At 38.2% G+C, this 26,496-nt stretch overlaps 1 protein-coding gene and 1 pseudogene across 10 annotated transcripts in view; both read left to right on the forward strand.

Annotated features, from left to right (window-relative positions):
- Relch (RAB11 binding and LisH domain, coiled-coil and HEAT repeat containing) overlaps positions 1-17,633 on the forward strand; it is an 89,403-nt gene extending 71,770 nt beyond the window's left edge. For 7 of the 10 annotated variants that reach the window (XM_029483563.2, XM_029483569.1, XM_029483570.1 and 4 more), the window contains 7 exons: positions 3,079-3,161; positions 3,942-4,005; positions 5,705-5,843; positions 8,623-8,739; positions 12,854-12,942; positions 13,503-13,573; positions 16,024-17,633. In XM_029483563.2, the coding sequence (XP_029339423.1) occupies positions 3,079-3,161; positions 3,942-4,005; positions 5,705-5,843; positions 8,623-8,739; positions 12,854-12,942; positions 13,503-13,573; positions 16,024-16,144 (684 nt within the window). In that variant the 3' untranslated portion in view covers positions 16,145-17,633. Of the gene's footprint in view, positions 1-3,078; positions 3,162-3,657; positions 3,741-3,941; positions 4,006-5,704; positions 5,844-8,622; positions 8,740-12,853; positions 12,943-13,502; positions 13,574-16,023 lie in introns of those variants that run through there. The other 3 variants (XM_029483566.1, XM_021158994.3, XR_015047570.1) reach the window with 2 other exon arrangements.
- Positions 17,634-24,438: 6,805 nt separating this feature from the next.
- On the forward strand, positions 24,439-25,041 carry LOC110304898 (transcriptional regulator ZNF706 pseudogene; annotated as a pseudogene).
- Positions 25,042-26,496: the final 1,455 nt, after the last annotated feature.

A 26,496-nucleotide genomic window follows, 5' to 3' on the forward strand; every position in this document is an offset into this window, starting at 1 on the left:
GATGTTTTTATCTGTACAAATTCCTTCATGGATAAGTAACTTTGATTATTCAGTGTGCTGAAAAGTGGACATTACCATGAAGATGGCTTTCTTCATTCCTCTCAAAAGAAAAATGTGTCATTTCAAAAGTTGTCATTAATATACTCTTCATGCAATTTTACTCTAAGACCCAAAAACTAACTTCTTTCTCTTGACTGCTAGAAAGGTATGTATATTTCAAGCATTTCAAATAAATAAAAGTAGCTTCCCCCATTTCACTTTTGGTTTAGCTTGTTTGTTGCCTTGAATGCTTGCCACTCAAATGCCCAAGGTTCTGTGTTCTGTCCCAGGGACACATAAGATTAGATGTGGTGCTGCAGAACTTAGGCAGGTAGATCAAAAGTTTATGGTCATCCTCCAATGCCTGAGAGTTCAAGGCCAGCCAGGACTACCTGAGAGCTTACCTCAAAAGTAAAGTAACAGGATTTAATAATAGAAGTGAGAAATTGATATACTGGGAATTTAATTTGAAATACTTCTGAAATGTAACACAAACTCAGCTTTGTTTTTAGATAGCAAGATATGGAGAAACCCAATGGGCTTATGTTATTCCTGGTGCTGAACAAGATGCCATGTCTTTTTGAAGTACAAAATTAATGTAATTCTTTTCTAGAGGAACACAGTGACTTTCATGTTAAGTAACCTTCTAGAGTGACAAACTACAAAAAAAAAAAAAAAGACATCATGTGACTATTAATCGTGAGGTTATTGAACTATATCATTAGACTTTAACTCAAAGAAAGGACCGACATCAGTTAAGACAAATAAGAATGAGTCAGTCTGTTGTCTGGTTCTACTTTCGACCCTGAACAAATGCACATTTCTACAAGTCTGAGATTTTCATCTGCAAAAACTTTGATAATGTTCTGTATTTGCCTCACCAGACATAAAGATCAAAAGGTACAGAATGTAAAATAGCTAGTAATTGATAACTCCTAAAATTACTAACTAATTTTCTAGGGTTTTTTTTTTAATTACCAAAAGGATCCTAGAGCAGTGAGAAATTAAATTGTCCTCTAAATTGCCCTCTTTGAAATGATGAATTCCAGATACCAGGCATCAAGATAGACTTTGCTGATTCAAACTTAAACCATCTTATGATGCAAAGAATTTGAACTCCTTGTCCTATTTATTCCTACCTGAACTTAATATCACTCATAAAATAACAAAATATCTTTTGTCATTTTACTCCTGCCTAATTAATATAGGCATTTAATAAATTATTTCAGAATGCTGAAATTGATTCTGGGATGAATGGGTTGATAAATGGTAATGGATTATTGCAGATTAAATACCTTCACATGTTAACTAAGTTTTTCATGCTTTATAAGAGGAATGCTAGCACATGCACAGAGGTGATTTTGATAATGAAAGTCCATGGTAGCTCTGAGAGCTACAACTAATGAACAGATTGATGAGGATTCAGTAGTTAGATATGCTTACATTCTGAATCTGGGGGCAGTGACTTCAGTAATCTTTATAAAACAAAATGTATGCTCTGCTACCCTCTTGTTTTATAAAAATTAGCATCATGTACTAACCAAAGTATTTTAAGACGAAAGAGAGATTGATTTTGTTCATTATATGTACTTCAAAAAATTTTTTTTGCCGGGCGTGGTGGCGCAAGCCTTTAATCCCAGCACTCGGGAGACAGAGGCAGGCAGATTTCTGAGTTCGAGGCCAGCCTGGTCTACAAAGTGAGTTCCAGGACAGCCAGGGCTAAACAGAGAAACCCTGTCTCGAAAAACCCCTCAATAAATAAATAAAAATAAAAATAATAAAATAAAAATAAATTTTTTATCTTTTTTTTAAGACTTATTTATTTATTATATGTAAGTACACTATAGCTGTCCTCAGATACTCCGGAAGAGGGCATCAGATTTTGTTACGGATGGCTGTGAGCCACCATGTTTCTGGGATTTGAACTCAGAACCTTTGAAAGAGCAGTTGGCACTCTTAACCACTGAGCCATCTTGCCAGCCCTGTACTTTAAAATTTATATAAGCTTTAAGAAAATTATAAGAAAAAGACGGTTTCAGAAGTAAACTAACAAATGTAATTAAATGACTTCTTTTTATAAAAATTCCAAATCATATATTATTGAGTAGTATTATAACTAAATTCATATTGTATGCATACCCTGTGTTGTATGCAATATTTCTTGCAAAATGCAAAATTCAGCATTTTCAGATAAGTAAACAGTCCTGAGATTCTGTAACTTATCTAAAGCTGCATGGCTAATAGTGGGAGAAAGCTGGAATTTGAACCCAAAGCTAATGTCTAGGTTGAACACTCCAGACATATTGTTGCAGTTTATGTCTGCAGCTCAGATGATAAGGCTGTGTAAGGACAGGTTGGGAGTTTTACTGTGTGGTCTTTAATATCCTCACTGTAAAACAGAATCATTTTAGTGATGGCTACAAGCCATTTTGAAGTTTGCTTTCAAAAATGTTTATTTGTATTTTATTGATCATAATAAAATCCTACTCAGTTGACTTTTAATAATTTTAACTAACTAGTTATTATTAATACAGTATGTCTCCATTTTAGGGTTTTGTTGTTTGTTTGTTTGTTTTTTTGAGAGCTGAGTATAGTATAGTGGTGCATGCCTTTAATCCCAACAAAAGAGACAAGAGGCAAGGGGATCTCTGTAAGTTCAAGGCCATCCTGGTCTCCATAGTGAGTTCCAGGGCTATATAGTGAGACCCTGTCTCAATAAAACCAAAAAGAGAGAAAAGGAAACTTTTCTTTGCATTTTAATTGAAGATGAAAATTGAGTATAATCTTTGACCTAAAGAACAAACTGCCATCCAAATGGTGACAAGCCTCTTTGTGGACTGCTAGGCAATTTAAGCTTTCTTTCCTTCTAAGCCTTCTATGCCTTGGTAAGCACTCTAGTAGCAGTATTCGCTTAGCTTCTAATTTTGGTTTTGCTTTTGTGTTTTCTCTCTTTCTCTTGGTTGTTCCTCTCTTCTTCCCGTGGCACACTGTTTGCTTTCCATGCACCACCTGTGAATACCCCCTGTGCTGACCAATCAGCTGTTGGTGAAGGGGGTGAATGAGACTCTGGTAGCTCAGAGGGTTGTTCCTGCTCTCATTACTCTCTCCAGTGACCCTGAAATGTAAGTGTTGTCCCTGCCTTCCATGTCCAGCATTCCTTTCCTAATGTGCCTGGTGAGAAATAACCATCATGCTGTTAATAGTCACTTGAAAATAGTAACAGTAGGTTATAGGCCTATTTGATTTTCAACTTTATCATGTTGCTATTAGTACACCGTTGAGGTTGTATTTTAAGTCAATCTCACAATAAGCCTAACTTAGAGGCCATATAATAGAGAAAAAAGTATTAGAATGAATAATCAATAAACACTTTCAAAACCAAAACATGCTGATGGACTATTTCTTCAAGCCAAGAAAGGATGCTCTGCTAATCTCACTAACAGGTTGTTACCAGTGAGTGTAGTGGCATGAACCAAAGGCTTAACATTTTAATGTCTTAAGTGGACAACTAAAGCAAGAAAGGCCAGTGAGTCTGCCTGCCCATCCTCAGTCACAGCTAACCCAGTTCTCATTCCAGTTTACCAAACCATTTTTTATTGCATGTTGACTGGTTTACAGCTGACTCTTCGAGGCATGAGTGAAGCATTAGTTGACAAGCGGGTTGCTCCGGCCCTTGTTACCTTGTCCGGTGATCCTGAATTGTGAGTTCACAGACTGTGACCCTGAGTTATCCTGCCTGTCTTACTGAGCATTCTTCTTGGTCTGCTCTTTACAAGTTTAACTGTCATTGCTAGAGACTAATGTGGGATTTCTACCTTGTGCTTATTTTGATACATATGTTAATGATAATCCTATTGTCTTTCAGGGAAGTCTCAGTCTCTTTCCTTTTTGATTTCTAACAGCTCTGTCAGGATTGCTACAATCCCAGCATTTGGCACTATTATGGAAACAGTTATTCAGAGAGAGGTAGGACCTAGACATTTGTTTACACTCTGTGCCAGTGGTGATGACAGATTTCTGATGACATACCCAAAGGTGGGGTCAGGGAGCATCATAACTTTTATGGCATTTCTTAATTACTTACCAGAAATTTAAAAGTACCATAGTTTAGACTAATTGTTAGAATTCTCAGTTAAAAAATTAACTTTACCCTAGCTGGATATAACCAACCTACATACATTCTTTTTTTCCCCCTCCTTTTAGATAAAATCTCATTAAATAACCATGACTGGTCTGATGTTTCCTGTATAGGCCAAACTGTTGTTAAACTCACAGAATTCTGCCTTCCAAGTGCTGGGATTAATGATGTGCACCATCATGCCCAGCGTACATATTTTATTGCCATAAAACATTAGGAAAACAAAGCTATCTCCCTTGTACAGATGAAGTAGAGAAGGGACCTAACCCTAATAACTGTCATAGATGCTACCTTATAAAATCCTCTAATATGTTATGTAGATCTTGTGGCTTGTACCACTGTAAACCCTGACTTCCCTGCTTCAGGTGTTCAGCAAGATTTTTCTCCATGAAGATTTTCTTGATTCTGAAACTATGGTTTCAGAATCAAAGTCTTTATGTTCTGTGCCTAACTGCAACCTTACATATGACACACTTCTCAAGGTACTAGAGAGATGGTTCAGTGGTTAAGAGCTTTTGCTGCTCTAGCAAAAAATTTGGGTTTAGGTCCCAGCACCCATATGGAGGCTCACAACCATCCATAACTCCACTTTCAGGGAAGCAAGATGCCCTCTTCTGGCCTCTCCAAGCACCAGGTACACAAATAGTGTGTGTGTGTGTGTGTGTATACATACATACATATACATTCATACATGCAAAACACTCATACACATAAAAATTCTTAAACTTAAAAAAATGAGTTTCAGGGGTTTTTTGCTTTTTTGTCATACTGGGAATATATTTAGTACAAATGAAAAAAATTTTGTGGACTTGAAACTAAGTGATTTGTGGATATATTACTCATCAAAATAAGAAATTCAATGAAATTTGATTTTGTAAAGATTCTTAAATAAAAACTAAATTTTTAGTTATAGAAAGAATATTTTCCCCCTTTTTGTGCTCTACATATTTCACTGACAAAGCAACAGAAAAAAGAGCACATCTTTCTGCAATGCTTGCAGTCTTGCCAGAATTTCAACATGGTCTTAAATCCTAAAAATACAATGTCTTTTAGGGAACTGTGAGTAAGATGTAAGTCAGCCATGACTCACTGCTTCAGGGGTGGATAGCTGGTACCTACACTATGGTTTGAGACTTATAACTTAGATACAAAAGCAAAAACTTGATCAACTTTTCCTTATACAGTTGGCTTTTTTTTTTTTCCACTTGTTTTTAAGTTTTTGTTAGGTGTATTTGCTTGTTAACCTAAATTAACAAGGCTGGAGAGATGGCTCAGTGGTTAAGAGCACTGACTGTTATTCTAAAGGTACTGAGTTCAAAACCCAGCAACCACATGGTGACTCACAACCGTACATAATGAGATCTGATGCTCTCTTCTGGGGTGTCTGAAGACAGCTACAGTATACTTACATATAAATAATGGGTGAGAAATAAGAAAACTAATCTACTACCATAGGCCATTTTTAATCTGCTTATTGTTCACCCTAACAACATACTCCAATTTTAATATTCTATTTCTGATTTCAAGTTGCTGGAAAGAGTGAAGATGCAGTTGGCTTCTTTCCTGGAAGACCCTCAGTACCAAGACCAGCATTCTTTGCATACAGAGGTCATCCGAACATTTGGCAGAGTCGGGCCTAATGCAGAACCCCGGTTCCGAGATGAGTGTAAGTGACCTTTCTACCTGTTCTGCATTGTTCCATCATAGCCAGGAGCTTGTCTGAGTGTCAAAACCTTGCTGTTCTTTGTTTTGGTGTTCTAAAAACTATCCTGGAACTGATCCCTGTTGTGTTCCGAAATCAACTATAAAACACTGAGTAGCTCTCCACCTGTAGTTGCTTAAGAGACTTTCTTAATCAAAATTTTATGGATGCTTTTGTGCTTCTGGCCGCTAGTCACGCTCTTACTTATCCCTCTTGGCATGCTGCCATCCTGGTACACTACTTTGTTTTAATTTTCAGTGTTTAGATCTACTTAATCATATGCTAACTCATTTTCTCTAGATTCTCCTTTGTATCCTTTATAGTGGCCCTCATCCTTCATAACAGTTTCTTGGGTGGCATCAAACCCACCCCAGCATGTTTGGTATCCAAAAACATGTTTGTTATACACTCTAAAAGCATGTTTGTTATCATTGTGATAGAACTTTATGGTCCTATTAGTTTTAGGAATTTGCTATCCTTTCTAGAGGATCATAGGATTGGCCAATTAAGTCAGTGTGGTTTCTACTATAATAGTGTATTCTCTAATAGACTGTTTATTATATAGCCAGGCTGATAGTCTGGTTTTTTTTAACCAGTTTTAAGATCAGAATGATCAACAAAATATATTAAGTAATTTGGACTATCGTGTCCAAAAGGTTTGTGAGGGCATGGGCACTTAGTAATACAATGAGAGTCTCTGCTCATTAGGTGAATGTACTTATAATTAGTTAGCCAACCAACAGAACAAGATTGCTCTTCTAGTTATGAGCATGGACAGTCTCAGTGTTACAGCACCACATTTACGTGAGGTCCCAGTCAAAGCTCTGAAGGTGGGTTGACATTGAGACAGTAGTTCCTTTGAAGGAGAGGATAATTCCTAGCACCTAGATTAAGGGATATGCTAAGTAATAATGGGTCTTTGGCTTATGCCATGTTGTTGAATCTAGTTGCAGGTAGAGCATTATGTAACCTATTTACATAGACCCACAGGGGAGATTTGGAAGAAGAAACCATCTGGATCTCCATGAGCATGATGTGGAACAGTTATTTTCATAGATCCATGGAGGCTTTGTCCTTTGTAATTCTAGGCTGACAGTTATTTCTCAGAGCAAACACTATCTGTATTTCAATGTCTCCTAGAATTTTTAAGAACTGTAAAAAGTAAATCTAATATGTGATAGTTTTATCCATGTAATAGATGCCTACCTATTAAATATGTAAAAATTATATAATAGGAAACAAAAAACTTTTTCTTTTCCCATTAGTTCCAAAAGAACAGTTAAAGGTAAATTTAAGAAAACCTTTAGTTGAATAGATCTAGTTAACTGTTGTCTCTGATACCTCTTTAAAACATTTTTAGGGAAAAAAGGAAATTTGATTCTTACCACCACCACCACCCCGTTGGCCTATTTTCCTGTTCAAGGGGCTTTTACCTTGAGGAATCTAATGTCAAATCTGTAAATATGACTTACAGTGAAATCAAGCCCATATCAAAAACAATGCTATATTGTTAACTATCCATATTTATGAGTAATCCTGGTATTTAAAGAAAGAGTAGGAAAATTGGATAATTAGATTATTTCTCAGTCTCTTCCTTAACTAACATTAATTCTTTCATTAGCCCTATTATTTCCCAATTTTCCATTGGACCTTGGGTCTTACATCTATTTGAAATTTTGTTTTGGGGTGTGTATCTGTCTGTGTGTGTGTGTGTGTGTGTGTTTGCCTGAATATATATCTACATGGAAGCCTGGTACCTGAGGAAGCCAGAAAGGAATATCAGATCCCCTGAAACTGGAATCAAAGATAATTGTGATCCACCATGTGGGTGCTAAGAACCAAACCCCAGCCCTTTGCCCAATAAGCAACAAGTGCTTTTGACCACAGAACAATTGCTATAGTCCCTTGCTTCTATTTCAAGCATCAGTTGTTTTATCTAGAACAATTTTCAGCTACTTGTCAGGGCCACTAGGAGTGTACCATCATACTTTGGAGGCTTTCTAAAGACCCATATAAATCTACTTTGATTTGAGTTGGCTTCCTTTGGTTTCCATACTCTGCCTGTCCCTGAACTAATGACAGTCTCTTGCCTCAGCCTCCCAAACACTGGGATTACAGTGCAGGTTTCAATCCCCAGCTTCAAATTCTCTTTTTCTAGATTTACTTCAGGTCCAAGTGCATTTAAAAATAAATAAATAAATAAATAAATAAATAAATAAATAAATAAATAAATCTCTTTGCTTTAGCTGTTGTATCTGCCTTAAGATCTTATTTGAAAGTCTCCTAAAATCTAAATTCTATGTATTTATCTTTATTTTATTTGCTATTTTAAATTTTTGCCTAATCAGACTTGAATAAAAGACTTCTTAGGTATTGTATCTTATTTTTCTTTCCCACTGAAGATGAGTTTTAGAATTATTCCCACCCTAGTTATGTGTTATGCTGTGTTTCTAGACATAAATTTCCTTATAAAAGATTACCACTGCTGTGTGTCTTGGTTCATTTGTTTATCATTTTTTCCAAATGGGAGATTGAGAGGTGAGGTGAAGTCACCTGTCCTCAGAACTAACTGGACAGTAGCTATAGTGATAGAACCTCTGAAATGACAAATCACTTACTTAGAAAAACATACATTCTTGCCTTATAAGAAAAAGCATAATTATGCATTGTAAAGTATGAGAGTTGTGTATATGTTTGTGATTGTGATAAAATTTAACAATTTCTTTTTTCTTTCCCTTTTCAGTTGTTATACCACATTTACATAAATTAGCCTTGGTGAACAACTTACAAATTGTGGATTCGAAAAGACTGGACATTGCAACTCATCTTTTTGAAGCCTACAGTGCACTGTCGTGTTGTTGTATCCTTGCTGAGCTGAACTATATTTGCTGATATAACCCACTATAAACCAGTGTAAACCCACAGAAAACCCAGCTGTGAAAATTGAGTAGACTTTTTGGAAGTTCTGGTTCAATTTTGCCACATCTGTTTTATTCTACCCATCTCATAAGTTTTAAAAGTACTTTTTGGTCCTCTGTTTATATTTTATAAAAGTTATAAAGCCCTGATGAGTTTCCTACCCTGAGCTTTACTATACAATGAACAATAAATGCAGGGCAGAATGAATCTAGGCTTTCGTGTTCTGGTATTGGATTTCTCAATGTTTAACTTAACCAGTGAAATTCTATGAGTTTCTCTTAGAGAAATGTTACTCTCTGGAGAAGTTCAGGGCCAACATGGTAGTCATCTCTAGTAACCAAACCAGGAGAAAATCAGTGGTCCATATCAACCACTAGATTATAAATGATTAAACCAAGGCTTGAAGACTAGAGTGACAACTTCTGCTTTCCATAGTTAAAAGCAAAACTGAGCTGGAACAATGAGCTTCAACTGTTGTGTTGAATGTTCTGTCTATACTATGTTTAGTAAAGAAAAACTAGGAAGGAAGTGAAGATGGGCCAAGTGAACTCTAGCCTCTGACTCTCAATAAAAGACAGGAGAGTTCAAGAAAAGGAAATAAGGGTTTGGGAAGGGTGGAAAGCTGAATTCTCAATAGAACTACAAAAGCAAATTCTAAGCAAGTAATTAGAGAATTACATCACAGAAAAAAAAGAAAAGAAAAAGATTAAACTTCCTAGTGATTCACATAGAGAAAGGCAGGTGCCAGGAAGAGTTTCAGAATACTGTGGTTCTGTGTTACATGCCAGGTCACAGTCCTCACCAGAGGGAACAGGTCATTTGAAATAAGATACAGATGTTCTAGAGTGCCACAGACACTCACCAGTGCTGGATTTTTTTTTAACTCAAGTATAACCATGGAGGGTTGCTTTTGTTCAGTCTGTGAGACTGTTAATACTCAGGAAGCAGGGTTCACTGCTCAGGACTGATTACAAGTCAGTAATTGATTACACATGCTCTACTTATATGGACGCCATCAGCCATGCTTCTTATAATATAGATCATACAGTAAGAAGAGGTCCAATATTTTAGTTTGATAACTACACTCTGTGTCCTTTATAAGTTTCTTTCCACTAAAAGCAGAAGTCACTGTCACTCCTGATTCATCTTGCTGGATTTTCAACTTAGAGAAGATAGAGGAAACAGATGAGGAACTAATGTGAGTTGGCAAGGAGGAATCTTTTATGAAGAAGTGTCAGAACCCTGGTGTAAGAATTAGTAGCTCAACTGTGAAAGGGTCCGTTAGAAGTTAAGCAAAAACTCGTGTAATCTGATTAGCTAATAGTTTATAAAGAAAGGTGCCTCAAGGAAAGGGAAAAGTATCGGGACAACTTTAGCTGTGTAAACCAGAATTTTAAATAAGAAAACCAATCGTTTCTAAAGAACATAGAAACCTCTACCGAGAAAGTATCAAGTATTTAAGTATGTATAAACTATTGCTTGGATAAATAAATAAAAAGCCCCTTGCCAGGACAAGAAGGGGAAGAAGAGCCATTTTAGAGTAGCTCCCATTCAGTCAAGTACTGGGTTTGTTGTGCATTACTCCAACCGTACTTGCATCAAGAGTATAGCCACTAAGAAAGTCTCATTGCATTGTTCCAAAGCTGATTAGAACAAAGCTTCCTTGCAGAACTGACATAGGAAAGTTACAGGTAACAGTAGGCCTAATAAATCAAATGTCATGACATGCTTGAAGGACCTTAAAAATGTTTAAGCTGGAGAGTAGATGGCTTAGGGGTGATGAGAAAATTTGACAAGGTGTGTGTAGCAAGGAGAGATGAATGAATGCAAGTTGGTGCGCATGGAGGACAGCACTTAATGTTGGGTGGCAAGTACTTTAAAGGGAGTTACAGAGAAGGAAGGTCATATACTGTGTATATAAAGGATAGAAACAGGTTTTACTAAAAAAAAAAAAAAAAAAAAAAAAAAAAAACCTTTATCACAGAGCTATCCAAAATGCAAGAGCATATCTTATGAATCTCTAAATGTCTTCTTGGCAGTCGGAGGTGTTTAATCATTTACCACTGAGTAGAGTTGCTTTTAATATAAGATAGGACTAAATGATAGGCATATTTCCAGTCCTTGAAAATTTGATTTTATGAGGAAAAGATAGTCCCAACAAGTGAGTTGAAAGAATAACTTCCCTATTTTCTGTAAGTCTGGCCATCTTGAGCCTCCGTGACTGTGTTTCAGTATTTCACTTTCTACTAATGCAAAGGTCACCCGCTTACATCTTGGAGGTACTTTCCCAGTATCTAGAAAACAAGTCTGTACAGTAATTAAGCTGGAGCCCTCTGTATCATGTATATATTTAAATTATGCATGCAAATTGTACACAGTGACACAGCACAAGTGCATGTGGAAGTCAGAAGATAACTTTCCAGAGTTGGTTTTCTTCCACCTTCGTACTTGTGTCAGCTATGGAACTCAGGTCACCTCAGGCTCTCACTGGCCCCGTCTATATTTTAATTGAATTTACAAGTTACGCATTCATTATAGGAGCTTTGTTTATGACCATAGTGACATTTTCCAGGAAATAGTAATGCATCACATCCCTTTTTTTTCTTAATTAAGTTCATTGTTTAAAAATTAAGCCAGTTTCATAAATGATCTCTTCTTTTTTCACTTGAACATGGTTTATTTTACTCAAGAGCTACAATAAAAATATGCCTGAATTGATGTGAACTAATAAGATGAATTATTTCTTGATAAATGTGACTGCTTTCTGATTCTTTTGAATGTGGAGCTAATCAACTAAAACTCAAAGATGGCCAGGACCTAAAGTAAATTGAATGTATTCTGGTGTCTGATTCATTCTGGACCAATAGAAAGTCACCTTAGCAGGTGTCAAAACCAAACAAAAAAACTCATGTGACTGGAGAGAAAGCTGGTTTAGACCACTGGCTGCTCTTGCAGACCATCTGTGTTCAAGTCCCAGCACCCACATAGTGGTTTACAACCATTTGTGACTCAAGTCACAGGGGATCTGGATGTCCCTTTCTGGCTTCTTCAGACACCAGATACACAAGTGGTACACACAGATATATGCAGACAAACATATCCATACACAAAATACTATTTTCAGAAATAAACAAGCTAGGGACAACTAGTATCCCATAGACAAGTTATTTCAACCTAAATTATACACAAGTGTTGTCATTGGTTGTGCTGTCTCTTATGTGAGGGCCTGCTGGTTATAGATGAGCATAATCCTCAGTTAAACCACATCCATAATGCATAGTGGATCTTAAAAGAGAATCCAGAAACAATCTGATGATAAATAACCATCTCTTTCTACATTTTTACATACTTCCTTCCAATCTTTTGCAGTTGTCTTACATATAACAAATAGTGATGTTATAAGCATCTTGCCGTTCGTTATGTTGTTACATAGCTTTCAACTTAGCTGTGATGAAAGTGTGCAAGTGCATGTGCTCATCGTGTGAAGGCTAGAGGTCGCCTCAGGTGGGGGTCCTCAGGAACTGTCTACCTTAGTTCTGAAAAGTGTCTCTCACAGGTTTCCTCCTCTCTCTCCCTCTCTAATGCCAGGATTGCAGACACACCATTACACCACAGTTTGAAGTTCAAGTTCATGTCCCCATGCTTGTGCAGAAGCACTTTATCAGCTGAGCTTTTTTCCTACCCCACTGGAAATGTTTTATATTTCATATTTAGAATTTACTTAATTTAACATTACATAATTGAATGTTCATCATCATTATTTTATTTACATAGTATTTAATTAAGTTATAGAATGTTAGAGTAACAGATAACGCCAAAATAAATAGAAATGTGAGAATACACTTAGATGAGTGTTAGTATCAACTTTCCCCACAAAGGTACTGTCTGTGAAGGAAGTCTGACACATGCTGTTTGCTGTGCCTAAGCACTATCTAGAAAGCATTTTTTCTATATGATCTCTTCTCTGTTGGCTGAAGTTTTTGGTTGGTTGGTGTGGTATTTCCTTGGGGAGTGGGGTTCTTTTTTCCCCCTTTTTCTTAACTATCTTTCCTCAGTCATTTCAGAGGATTTAATGGTAAATCACTTTTTACCGGGCCTCAGATGTTTACGGACTGACATGGAACATCTGTCTCCAGAACATGAGGTAAGTGCCTGTGACTAGCAGAGCCAGGCTTATGCAATTTAGCATCTCTCTTTATTCACTCTTTTCTCCCTGGGCGAGGCAAGATTATGAGAGCCATGCTTAACCCTTTTTAAGCCTAGCTCGACCTTATTTTGGAGTGTGTTTACTACTTGGAATACTCCATCAGGCTCTTCAATATCCTTGAACCTCTACAACTCTCTAAGGTAGGAATAACACACTCTCCTTCACTTGATATGAGGAGAATTTAATGTGGAAATTAAATTTCTGTGGGATATTGACTTCAATCCACTCCTTGCCTATCCACTTCTGTCCACTCCTTTCCTTGCCTATCACTTGTTTCTAACTTTCCGATTCTATTTCTCCCCAGCATTCTGTACCTACTCCTGACTGTCACACTCTTGGCACATAAGCCTACTTGCATATCAGAGCCTTGGCCCAGCCTCTTTATGGGGTCCCTAACCCTTCATCCTCTTTAGGTTTTTATACGTGTTTAGACTGTGGTTTATAGTATTTGATAATGTTAATTTTATTTCACTAAAGTAAGTGACTTTTCTAATCAGGTTATTTTAAGTTCCATGATAAAAGAATGTGAACAAAAAGTAGAAAACAAGACTGTCCAAGAGCCTCCAGGGTAAGACATTTATTCTTTTTTAAGGCTTCTTATTCACTTCAATTTCTCTCTCTAAATTTGCTATCTATAGGTATAATGTTTTGTATTATTTTGTAATCACTTCTTTGGAAGACAAGAAAATTATGCAAGCCAGGTGTGGTGACACACACACACCTTTAATCCCAGCAGAAGCAGGCAGATCTTTGTGAGTTCAAGACCAATGGTATGCATAATGAATTCCAAGACAGTCAGGGCTACATAGTAAGCCCCAGTCTCAAAAAACACAAATAAAAGAAAATTATTCAAGTCAGCTTTTTCTCAAGTATTGAATGAAATCATAAGAACCAAAATGAGAAACGGTGACCTTTTGAAGATTGAGATTTCTAGTCAATGCTTTGTACCTTCCCTCTAAATATTCTGATGCAATCTTGAGGAAGGGTGCATGCATGGATGTACAGTATGTGTTTTCTGACAGGCACAAATACGCAATGTCACACATGTAAAGATTTAAGGACAGCTTACAGGAGGCAGTACTCTTTCTACCATTCAGCATCTGAAAATTGAACTTGGGTTGTCAGGCTTGATGACAAATGTCTTTCTTGCTGAGTCGTTTTTACAGTCCCCAGCCTAGAAATCTTTATGTTTAAAGGCTTCCAGAGACATTGCTGGAATTGTGCTACTGGATTGAGCCTTACCAGTCAAATAAATAGTACCTATAAATTTAGGATGGGAGTTTTCAAATGTGTGAGTGTTCTAGCAAAGCTAAATAGAATTCAAAGAGTCAATTGGGTTTCAAGCTAGAATGTGAATGCAGATGTCTAACAGTAATATTGAACATTCGAAAATGGGAATAATTTACATGTGTTACAGATACTATTATTTTCAATGAAGAATTAAGATTTTTGAGCAATGAACAGTAAATAAAATTCAAACACATTTTGTTTAAGGTTGACCACAGAAATGTTTCATCCAGGCAGTCTGAGTTCTAACACACACAAATAAGCATATAGATGTATGTGCACAAACACACACATAGCTCATGCTCCTCCCAAAGCCAGTACATATACAAGTCCCTTGCCTGTGTACAATATTGGGAAGTTTTCCTCATCTTCTATGATGAAAATAGCTTCCCTATACACTCCATCCAGTGTTTTACCTATAGTTCTGCCTCCTGTGTATTTGTGTTGAAATTGCTAGTGTGCACCACCACTTAAAACATAAATTCATTCTAAAATTACGCAAATTGAGTGTAACTTGCCACACATTGCCCTTGATTTGTCCACACACATTTCCTTATTTAGTCCTCAGAATATTTTACAGTAGAAACTGCAAGCTCTGTTCTGTAGACAAGGAAACTGAATCAAAAGTACGATCTAAAGCATCTTGATCAAAACCACAACTCAGTACGCTGGGCTTCCTGTCTACTGCAGGACGTTGTCAGGGCACTGAAAAACTGTGCCTGATCAGGGTTCTCTTCCTGTTAAGCAGTCTTCAGCAGTCATTCAGATTGTGTTTACTCCCTGCATACTAGGCTGCTGGAAAAAAGAAGAGATGAATTTGTAATCTATTCATTGAAATTAGTATAACTATCTGCTCAGAACATGCGCACGTGCACACACACACACACACACACAAAGAAATAGGTTTATTGGCACAGTGTAATTCTCACTGTGATTTAGTTTACTCATTTGGGAAGTAAGTAATATCTTTGTTCCAGACTTGCTGTAAGAATTGAATGAAGTGATAGAGTTAAAAGAACTGCACAAGGCTAGGAGGGTAACTCAGTCAGCAACTGCTCGCCATGCTAGCTTTACAGGCCCCAGAACCAGTTTTGAGGTTTGATTTGGTGTGTGTGTCTGTGTCTGTGTGTGTGTTTTGGTTTTAGTTTTTTTCATTTTTGGTTTTTGGATGTAGTGGTACATTCTTATAATTCTAGCTCCAAGGTAGCAGAGACTTTATGTTTGTCCTGCCTAGCCAAATTAGTCATTCCCAGGCCAATAAGAAATCTGTCTCAGGTAGGGGTGGGAAGCGGTGGATAGCTCCTGAGGAACAAAGCATGCAGACAAAAGGATAACCATTAAACTACCAACATTTGTAGAGTGCTATAATGTACTATAAGCACTTTGCACTGTCCCAATAGGCCCCTTTGTGTAGATAAACAGCTTCCTCAAGGCCTCACAGCTGGAAAGCAAAGTCTGGCAAACCCTGATCCATGTGTGGTGTTAACTGCTGCTGCTTTTCATGTAAAGAGCAAATCTAAGATAATACATAAAAATTTCTCATCACAAATCTTCCTCACCTTTGTGTAATATCATGATAATATGTCACTAACAAATGAAAAACTGGAGAGTCCCCAAGGTGGCTCAGTAGGTTAAGGCACTACCACCATGCCTGATGGTGGAAAGAACCACACATGTGCCTTGTCTTAAATTTTTAATGCTTTACATTCTTTTTAAATTTTTCTTTTCTAGCTCAATGTCAATTGCTGCAAGTTTAGTAAGTGAAGACACAAAGACCAAGTTTTTGAACAAAATGGGCCAGTTGACAACATCGGGTGCCATGCTGGCCAATGTGTTTCAGAGGAAGAAGTAGAAGTGGGAGGCCCGCCCGGGTGGACACTAAGATGGACCTCAAGTAGACTGCTCCTTGTACTTGAAGCGCTTACCTTTTTATTTCCTGACTTTATGTTCTTGTGTTATAATTTTATCCTAACCTCCAAAGATATTTGCACTGCTTTTAATTATTGCTGTGTATCTATTTCTTTGGGAATTATAACTGTGGTAATAGAAACTTGATTTAATGGTCTATACCAAGTCCCTATTCTATGTTCTTATTTTTGAGAATAACTTTTATATATAATATATATATGTATAGTGAAGAGGGGATTTTTTGCTTTTGTTTTTTTTAATTTTTATTTTTGGATGGGATATTCACAAATATCTGTATTATACTCTAAGCTATTACAATGGTACTTAAAATAATGTAAATTTGAAGTCATTGTTATAAAGTAATAAAAGTGGAAATTACTTAAGTATTTAAATTATGAAAGAATAATGCAGACTTTTTATTATTTCTTAACTGACTAGAAAGAGCCACCAGCATTACTCTGTGCCTTTTGGACTTGAGTTTGTATGTTCTGTAGGAACTACATGCATTCCTTTCACACAGTATTTCAGGCTGCTGTGGTGAATTTGAATGGCAGATCCTACAGTCAGTAGATAATGATGAGACTTACAACATTTCACATCTCTCTTGAGAATCCTTTAAGTGCTGTTTAGCCTCCCAACATGTAGATGCATAGGATGGAGTTCCCTGAGGAAAACAACACTTGAGCATGGTGAGGAGTAGCCAGGGTGAATTTCACAACATTTGATTTAGATGCTCAAGAATAAATGTACTGAGAAGAGTTAATTGTTTATTCCCAAATTGAAATACACAACAAAATATAATTTAAGTCTGAAATTTAATGCCTACTTCCTATAACACATTTTCGGATGCTTTCTGATGATTTAAACTTTGCAGTTTACTTTTTCATCCTGTATGAGAAGTACTAAGTAAGTTTAGGACATTTGGGGTTCCTTTTTCCCTTCTAAAGTGAAAGTGATGTTGGTGAAGTTATTATTGGTTTGTTGCCACCTGGTCCCTTAAACTCTGGCTGTTCCCATTGCTGTGTTTTATTTATATAGTCTTGTGTTGGTAGACAGTCGCACTGGAACTGACCAGTTGTCTACACAGTGACACAGAGTGCCGCCTATGACATGGAATAACTGGCCTAAGGGGTTCATGTGAGGCCTTACACAGTGGACGCATATACATGATTCTCATATTTATTGTGTAAATTGGCTTTAATACACTTGGATCACATTCACTTCCTGTGGCAAAGCTAGCTTTCCCATGCAGTCAAAGCTTATAAAGTTATTTGCCTTAGGCAAAACCATTCATTTCTTTTACCTATAGTGAAATTATTGAATAGTTGTTTTTCTGAACTGTTGGATTCTAGGCATTCCTGAGAAATTGAAAGTGGCTACCTTTCATGTCAAAATGTTGATCTGTTATAAATAAAATGTTTTGCATACTTGTTTTTTGCTGTGTATTTTGTTTTCATTTTTAATCACTTTATTTGTACAAAAATAAGAAATTATTCATGAAAATACATTTTAGAAATCTAATCTCTATAAATTTCCTATTCTAGTTTACATTTATTTAAAAGGATTGTGGCAATATAAAACTAATGTATTTCAAAAATAATTTCTAAAGAAAATGTTTATACTCTACTCTGAGCTACAGTGGAATACATGTATGTTAGCTATCAGATGAATAGATACAGAGCCTTCTGGCATCTGGAGATTGTTGCAAGAATCAGAGCAGATGACAAAAATCTACAGATGCCTATGTGGCAAAGCATTTATAGCTATTGTTATCCTTCCATATTTTTTGAGTCATCTTTCGATTACTGAAAGTGTCTAGAACAATGCAAGTGCTGTGTTAATTATAGTAGTATTTGGGTAGAGGAAATAATTTCTTTTTTAAGATTCTTTGAGAAATTCACACAAGTGTTTTGATCTTATGTACTCCCAAAGGCCTCCCAGATCCATGCCCCTTTCTGTATCCTCTTAGCAAGGCTTTTCTTTCATTTTTTTCTTTCTTTCTTTCTTTTTTGGAGGGGGGGGGAGTATTTGTGTCTTGTTTGTTTTGAGGGTGGTAGTTGTTTTTTGGCTTGGTTTGGATTTAGTAAACCCATCATGTTTGGTTTATGCTGCCTTATAGTATTGTATGTGTAACATTCAACCGGAGTGTGGTCAACTTACCAGGGACTATACTTTTAAAGATAATTATTGTTTAAGGATTACTGCAGGTACAGAAAATGTAGGTGCTTGATATTGACAGTTTTTATGAAAATTTTTCAATCCGTAGTTAGGGAATTCATAGTAGACCAGTATATTCCTGCTATACTTTTATTAATGAATCAAAATATTTAAATAATAGGGTTTTAAGAGGAAAACAAGTAAGATTCCTTTATTTTAATTGTCTTACCTATCACTGAGACGTCATGGTTGGGAAGTAAAGTGCGAACTCTTCAGGTGATAGTCATTGACTTTAAGTTCTTCCCAACACAGGAAACATTTGAATAGCGGGAGTGCCCATTCATATATACAAGTTCTTGGCCTGAGGAAGACTTTCAGTTGTTTCTCTAACATATTTGTTGCAGTAATGACAAGCCGATGTTGGGCAAGGAAGAACAGGTTGACAGGAAGGCTGAGGAAGAATTATCATTAGAATGGTTGCATACTTTGTCGTCTTTGAGTTGACATTTTGCCTAAAAGTAGCAAAAATAAGTTTTGGCTGTGTGACACAGAAGAGAGAAGAACCCTAAGTGCCTGGGACATAAAGTGACTTACAGAACTAGGAAGACATGAAGAACAGCATGGGTAGAGTGGGGGTACCCACAGGTGGCCTAACAGGAGTGAATGATGCACAGTAGTGAAGAAGCAAAGGAGCCCGAGTTTGATTCTAATTCTGTTTTATGTTTGTTAAATCTATGATGCCTGAGATTTGTGGGTGAAAGTGCCATTTAAGAAGTAAGCTAGCTACACCTGCATCTCAGGAGAGGCCAGTACTGGACACAGTCACTCGTATTTGAATGAAATGAGAGTCTGGGATGAGTTACTGTGGAAGAAAGATTCTAAAGCAACCTTGCCAGTCACTCTTGGAAATTTCAGCAGGGCAAAAGCAGAAGGCAACAGTGAGATAGCACTAAGGCATCAAAAAGCAAATGGTGTTGCAAGGAAGGGCCTCAGCTACATCCATGGCTATGACGGCAGTAATCTAAGGAACTGTGTAGTGAGAACATTGGTTTCCTTAAAAACAGAAATGTTAAATGGGAATGTTTTTGTTTTAATCCCAGGTGTGGGATATAAGACTGCTTCAGATCGTTCATAGCAGCAGACTATGATTTGCCTTGTGTTCTGACAGGAATGTGATTTTGCCAGGTGAAGATAGTTTTTGTAAGTACATGGCTTTGGAATTCTGGGGACTCTTGAGAGGGTATACAAATTCAAGAGCCCCAAGAGGGGTGTTGCTGCAGCTGCTGCTGCTGCTGCTGCTGCTGCTGCTGCTGCTGCTGCTGCTGCTGCTGCTGCTGCTTGTGGTTGCTAGTTGGAGATAATCCTGACGACAAAGATCAAAATTGCCCCAAGTAACTCGATGTCCCTAATCAGCAGGAAGTAGTCTGATAATAATGACACCCCCTTTTCTTTCTAGCCTTCTTTCTCTCCCACCTAGTGTTGGGGGTTGGAAGGGAAAAGGGTGGAGGAGGGTGATAGAAATAGGAACCCTTAAAGTCCAGCTGCAGTACTACTAGGAATAGAATTGTGATGGACATGTATAAGGAGAGTCATTAACATGGCTGACAGTCTTTCGAGCCATAGTATTGGTACTGTGGGGCCTGAGGCTAATGAGAATGCTGCAGCAGCCAGGGACAGCAGCTATGAAAGGGAGACTGTTGAGAAAATAGCACACAGATGGAGATAGTGTACTATTACGACAGAAGAAAACGCTACAAGGGCAGACACTTGCAGGTGAGTAGTAGGAAGATTAGGGGGTTTCCACATAACCCCTTCTGTTTTATCAGTCAAGTGTGAAGCAGACATTAGCTTGCCTGGCCTCTAAAAAATACTGGAAGCTTGAGAAATAATTTTAAAATAGTCACCTTCAAGAACTGTGGGAGAACTGTAGGCCTGCCAAGCAATTTTCTGAGCCCACGTGAAAATAAGAATTGTGAATTTTGAAGAGAAACTACTAAGCATAATTGTTTAACACCCCACCCCAACCCCGTGCCTCGGCCTTCGGCAGGATCGGCTGTTCCCAAGAGATTCAGAAGAAAGGCACAGCCAGAGCTGATTTTCCATGTGCAGAGCAGAGCATTAAAAGTCCTGTAGAGAAATGTGTAAAGTGATGGCCATAGACGTCAAACTGCGGAAGAATAAGATACTGGAGTAAATGTATGAGGGAGATATCTGAGCTCTCAACAAAGAACACCAGAAGTGATGTGATGAGAATATTCAGGTGAGTGACATGGAAGGATGTGTCCTATAGAAGAAGAGATGGCAAGCAAATAATGTCCCCATTCTACCTCCAAGTTCTGAAACAGGCTCATGAGAACAATTTGAACAAAGCAAGGTGATAAGATACCTTCCTTAGGGTAGCTAGAGAACACTCAGAATGGGGAGTAGAGGAAAACCTTCTAAAAGACTGCTTTTCCATGGGTCAGGCAGGTGGCAGGGAAGGATCAGAAATGGCCTTACTCTAAAAGGTATTCAGTGGCTTGGGATAAGAGTTGAGTTTAATATGCACACACATCTAGAGAGGGAGGTAAACAAGATTGGGGTGAGCCTACCCCTAACCATCCTGAAGATCTGATCCTAGTTTGTTTCTATTTGTATATTTCCTTTGTAATTGACTTGACTGTCCACCCTGGAAATTCAGGTCTTCTCTTTCATGTTTGTGTTCTAAAATATCATAGAGTGACTTGTGGATTTTTCTTTAATTTTGGTTTCTTGAATGTTAATGCTGAGAGTTCTGCCCAGTTTCTGCGGCTTTATGGGCACTGAATGGAATTGGAGACTCAGAAGCTAATAGTCCTTCCAAGGGGAGCCAGGTTCAGTTCCCAGCATCCTCGTGGAGGTTCACAAATATCTGTAACCTCAATTCCAGAGGATCTGACACCCTCCTCTGGCCTTGGTAGACGTTGCATACACATAGTGGCATGAATTTTAAAAAGAAATATAAAAGAAAGGACATGACTGCTCCTAGATATGTTAGAGGAGAAAGTTTATTATAGATATATGAGAGCATATCAAGAAGCAGACACATCTAACAGAGTACAGAGTAGATCTGACCAGACTGAGCTGGGCCATATGAGGGAGTAGAGGAAGGAGAGAGGGGGGAATCAGATGCCGCAACCAAGGGGCCAAAGGTACAGACAGTGTTGGATAGCCAAAATAGCTAGATTACGTACGGAAGAGCAGCCCAGCCCCATGGGCTGAAGGGTTCAGGGTAGAGGGCAAGGTAGACAGACATACACAGTAACAGGTAGAGACTGAGGTTATGCTGGGAGAACCTGAAGGCCAGGTTGGCTTTGATATGTTAAGTAGGCACTTCAGCCATTTGTCCTGGGTTTGAAGCTTAACAGTGCACAAACATGCAAGCAAAGCAATGAGCGGACATTTAAAATAAAAATAAAACTTTTTTAAATGAATAAATAAAGATATAAGAAAAAGAAGTAGCAGTCACTCACAAAACCTGTTTTTCATAATTTTACTTCTCTCAGTGTTGTATTTTCTAAAAGATTTCTGAGGGTTATCTTTGTCTGTTTTTCTTTCAGCAATTATGTTCGCTCTAGAAGCTTTCATGTACGCTGATCCTTTTCCTAGTGTGATTGTTTTCATACTATCAAAAAAAAAAAGAAATCTTTATCCCTTTGAAGATTTTAATTAGAATTGCTTTTAATTTTCTCCTTTCTTATCTGTTTTCTTCAGCATTATTTTGTATTTGTTTGCCATCTTCTATTTCACATTGACTATTTTCTCAAACATCTGGTCACTCTTAACTAGGGGGAGGTTGCAAGGGCAAAGGGCAGATATGAAGGGACAGGGAGATGAGCAGGCCGGGGTATATGATGTGAAACTCACAACGAATCAATAAAAGACTTAAAAAATCAAATAAAATGTGAAATAAGCTAATTGGGATCTTCTGTATTCGTTGTTGGGAGGAAATTCTTCACAGGTCCCAGGCTGTCAGAGCTCTTCCAGGCAGAGACAACTGCCTTGCTTCTAATCTACTTCACAGATGATTCTAAAATAGATGTAGTCTTGGAAGATTGAGTATTGCTCTCCAGGAAGAAGAAAGGATTTGTTTTCTGCCTAGCATAATAAAGTCTCCTTCCAGCGCAAAGTTCAGGAGGGCTCTGCCTACTGTTAAGCTGACTTCCCCATGCCCAGGTTCCTATTGTGTGAGGCACCCCCTGCTTTGCCTTATCCCTGAGAACTGTAACTCAGGGAACCAGTTATAGTTGTTGCAATGAGTAGCAGGTTGCATCTTCTCTGTGTCATCCATAAAACCCTCCAGCTTCTCACCACTGTTTATAGTGAAGACAGTGAACCAAACTGTAGGGAAGGAACTTAAACCAATGTACAGAAGAGCTCACTATCAACATTACTACCTAGGATAATGGCCCTCAGCCTTCCTAATGCTGTGACCCTTTAGTGCATTTCTTCATGTTGTGGTGATCCCGACCATAAAATTATTTTTGTTACTACTTTATAACTGTCATGCTGGTGTTATGAATTGTAATTACAATGCAAATATCTGTTTCTTAAGTGACCCCCGTGAAAGGGTCATTCCACCCTCAAGGGGTCATGAACCACAGGTTTTTGAGAAACACTGACATGGAAGATCCATATAGCAAGTTTCATGGTGTGTAAAGGACAGTGCACACTTGCACGAAGGCCAGAGAAGAAAATGCACGGTAAAGTGCAATTTAAAAGACTGTGACACAAAGAGAAAAGATGAGGGTCATAGAGCAGAAATAGAAGAGAAAAGAGAGCCAACTTTTTCACAAGAGAAGTGCAATAAACAGGACAGATACAGTTCCTGTATACTAAAGCTGCTGAAATCCTAATATAAAGTCAGTAAGAAGGCTAGCAGTGACTTAGCAGACCACAAAGGATTTCTTTAAAAAGGTGAAAGTAACTGCCTTCAAAATTCCCTATTCAGCAAAGACTTTTAAAGTGAAGGCCAGACTTTGATCTCAGCAGAAAAACAAAAGTGAAGGGTGTGGTGGTTTGTATATCCTTGACCCAGCCAGTGGAGGAAGTATGACTGTTGGGGGTGGGCTTTGAGGTCCTTCTAGCCACGAGGGAGCCAATCTCCTGTTTGCCTTCAGAACAAGATGCAGAACTCTCAGCTCCTTCAGTGTCATGCTTGCATGGATGCTGCCATGCTTCCTGCCTTGATGATAATGCACTGAACCTGTAAGCTATTAGAGTTGTCTCGGTTATGGTGCCTCTTCACAGCAATGGAAACCCTAAAACAAAGGGGAATTCAAAACAAACTGATCTATGTAGTGAGTTCCAGGTCAACCAGGGCTACTAAATGAGAACCTGTCTTAACCCAAAACTCAAGAACACATCAGACCTAAGGAATGTGCACAGTGGAATACCAGTGAAAAGAACATGGAGCTTACAGAGGGAGAAAGTTGAATGTTAGATAATAACTCTCAACTTGTCTTGTACTTAACAGCTTCAAAGTATACTAAAGTAAAAAATGACTGAAGCTCTTAAGAGGTCATATTACTCCACTTTGCTTAATGATTCTCTCAGAAACTGGTGAAAAACAGCGTAATGGTCATTAATGAACCACAACCATGGGGATAGCAGTTATAAACTTCCCTTCTTACACAAGCCTGTTCCCAGCAGTACAAAAACAGTGTCCATTGTGCATGGAACATTCACCAAAGCTGATTATTTGCTGGGCCACTAAGAAAACTCTCCACAGGTTTCAAAGAAGTGACATCCCACTGAAGCTTCTCTCTGGCCACAAAGGAATTAAATGGATAAATAAAAGTTAAGGAAGAAAGAACAATGACTGGGCAGTTGGTGGTATACACCTTTAATCCTAGCACTGGGGAGGCAGAGGCAGGCAGACCTCTGAGTTCAAGGGATATGCAGAAAAACCCCATCTCAAAAAAAACCAAAGCAGGGCAGGCCTGCCTTGGGCTCAGGCGCGGCGGGGCTCTGCATGGTCCTTCCTCTGCAGGTGACGAAGGCCCCAAGCAGTGCTGGGCTCGACCCTTCCTTCCCTACTGGTCCAGCCCAGCTCTCCTCGCGCTGCGAGGTCTCTCGAACGCCAGACCGGCCCGGCCCGGATATGGCTCGTGGACAGCAGAAGATTCAGTCTCAAGAAAAATGCCAAAAAGCAGGCTGGACAAAAGAAGAAACAAGGACATGACCAAAAGGCTGCTGCCAAAGCTGCCTTAATAATATACCTGCATTGTCTGTAGGACACAAATGCCAGACCCCAAGACCTTCAAGCAGCACTTTGAAAGCAAGCACCCTAAGACTCCACTTCCTCCAAAATTGGCTGATGTTCAGGCATAAAGTTGTTTATAGGTGAATTCATGATACCTTTGACTCTCTACTGTCTCAGACCTTAGATAACAAACCTGCAGCTGCTTTTTTAAACAAACTGTTGATCAGCAAACAATAAAGGGGCTACAGAAACACTCATTTTTATGCTGTTCCCTTTGGGCTTCATGCAAAGACAATTCTGTGTAAATGTACAGTTGACTCTGATGTGGAAATCTGAAAAATCAGTCCATTCTTGTTATAAATTTTTTTACAATTGTAATTATATTGATGTTCATATTGTGTAAAATAACTCATTTAATAAAGTAGTGCTTTGATTTTACAACACCACAGGATAAATGGTTCTAGAAATTGTTCTAACTTTCCTTATTATTTGCCTTATAAAAATGAATTGATCAGCTAGTGTTGCAAGAGCAATTCTCTCCCTTTCTCAGCTCAGTGGCAGGTTTGTTAAACTAGAGCAGACTCATTCATTAAATCATGCACATGATTCTATTGGCAGCTGATGCAGGTTAAAGAATGGCTGATCTGCTTCCGTGTATTCACAGCTATACATCATTCCCCACTTCGGATCATTTCCTGTGTGTCCATCTGGGAGTCATTGTAGATGACAGATTCAATTCATACAATTGGTAGAGTTGCCAATGAGCCCTTCTGGACAATGTGTGAGGGAACAAGTGTGACCTATAAAGGCCTGTGTCTTTGCAAATTGTTCAAATTCTTCCATTTGAAATTGAACTATAATTTTTGAAAGATTTTGAAAGTTATCTAGCTAATTGTATGAGTGAATTTTTACATTTAACAAGAAGAATAGAATGATTTCTTTCAGATTAATTCGCAGAACATTCTTTGTCTTTCAAATAAAACTCTAATTTTAGAGCCTTAGTGCTGGCTCCTGAAATCAAAGGCTGTCTAGTCTGACTTCCACTTGAACGAGCAGAGCATTGTAGGATAAGGTAAAGTCTGCCGGTAAAGGAAGACTTAACTAGTTCTGCTGGTGTAGGTTGCAGGCAAGTCTGCCAGAACTCAGCTTAAGTTTAGACGGTGACGTAATGGGAAGAACATTCCATACTGACAGCTGCTTAGAGCTGTGGCCCTGACCTGTGGATAACAAACAGATCCCTCATGATGTAGCCTGGGCAGTTAGTGAACAGCTTAGCATACACTGACCACCTGGCTCATGCGGCTGTGTTTGAAGGAAGGTGACTCAAGGGCACAGCAGCCCTGTCCCCAGCCTCCCTCGCAGAAGTACAGTCCCTCTATTTAATGCCCTGCCTCTCACACGTGGTATCCACTGTTTGCTACAATGTTGCTGACTAGCGTTAGAGTTTTACCCGTTTTCTTGTGGATCTTACATTCTAGTTCAATGGCAATTTTAGAGCTTCTGAAAGTGCTTTATGCAGATGACTGGTTATTCAGAGCCTGATCACGATTTTTGGTTTAAATCTGTTTGTTTCACTGTTGTAATTCAGAATAGAACATTTTCAGTCTTGTATTTAACTGTTTTCTGAGCAGCTGATGACATGGTATTTCACTCTGTATCTCAGTGATGGGGAGTAGGTGATGGCTCTTCACTCTGAGCGTGGGGATTACCAGCAGGATCCTACCCCTGTGCTGCAGTTAAACCTGCTGTAAGGAGGAAACGACAACTCGAACATCTGTGTAATTTAGTTTGCAGAGTCTCTTAACAGACAAGTTTGTTTAAAAACTGTTTGCTGTCTTCAAAGGTGATATAAAATAGCAAGAGGGGACTGATCTGTTTGTACTCTGTATGTTAGTTGTCAAAAGGAATGGGGTTCA

This window comes from Mus caroli, unplaced genomic scaffold (assembly GCF_978045245.1).
Source record: "Mus caroli unplaced genomic scaffold, Mus_caroli_1 scaffold_1, whole genome shotgun sequence".
Classification (NCBI taxonomy): domain Eukaryota; kingdom Metazoa; phylum Chordata; class Mammalia; order Rodentia; family Muridae; genus Mus; species Mus caroli.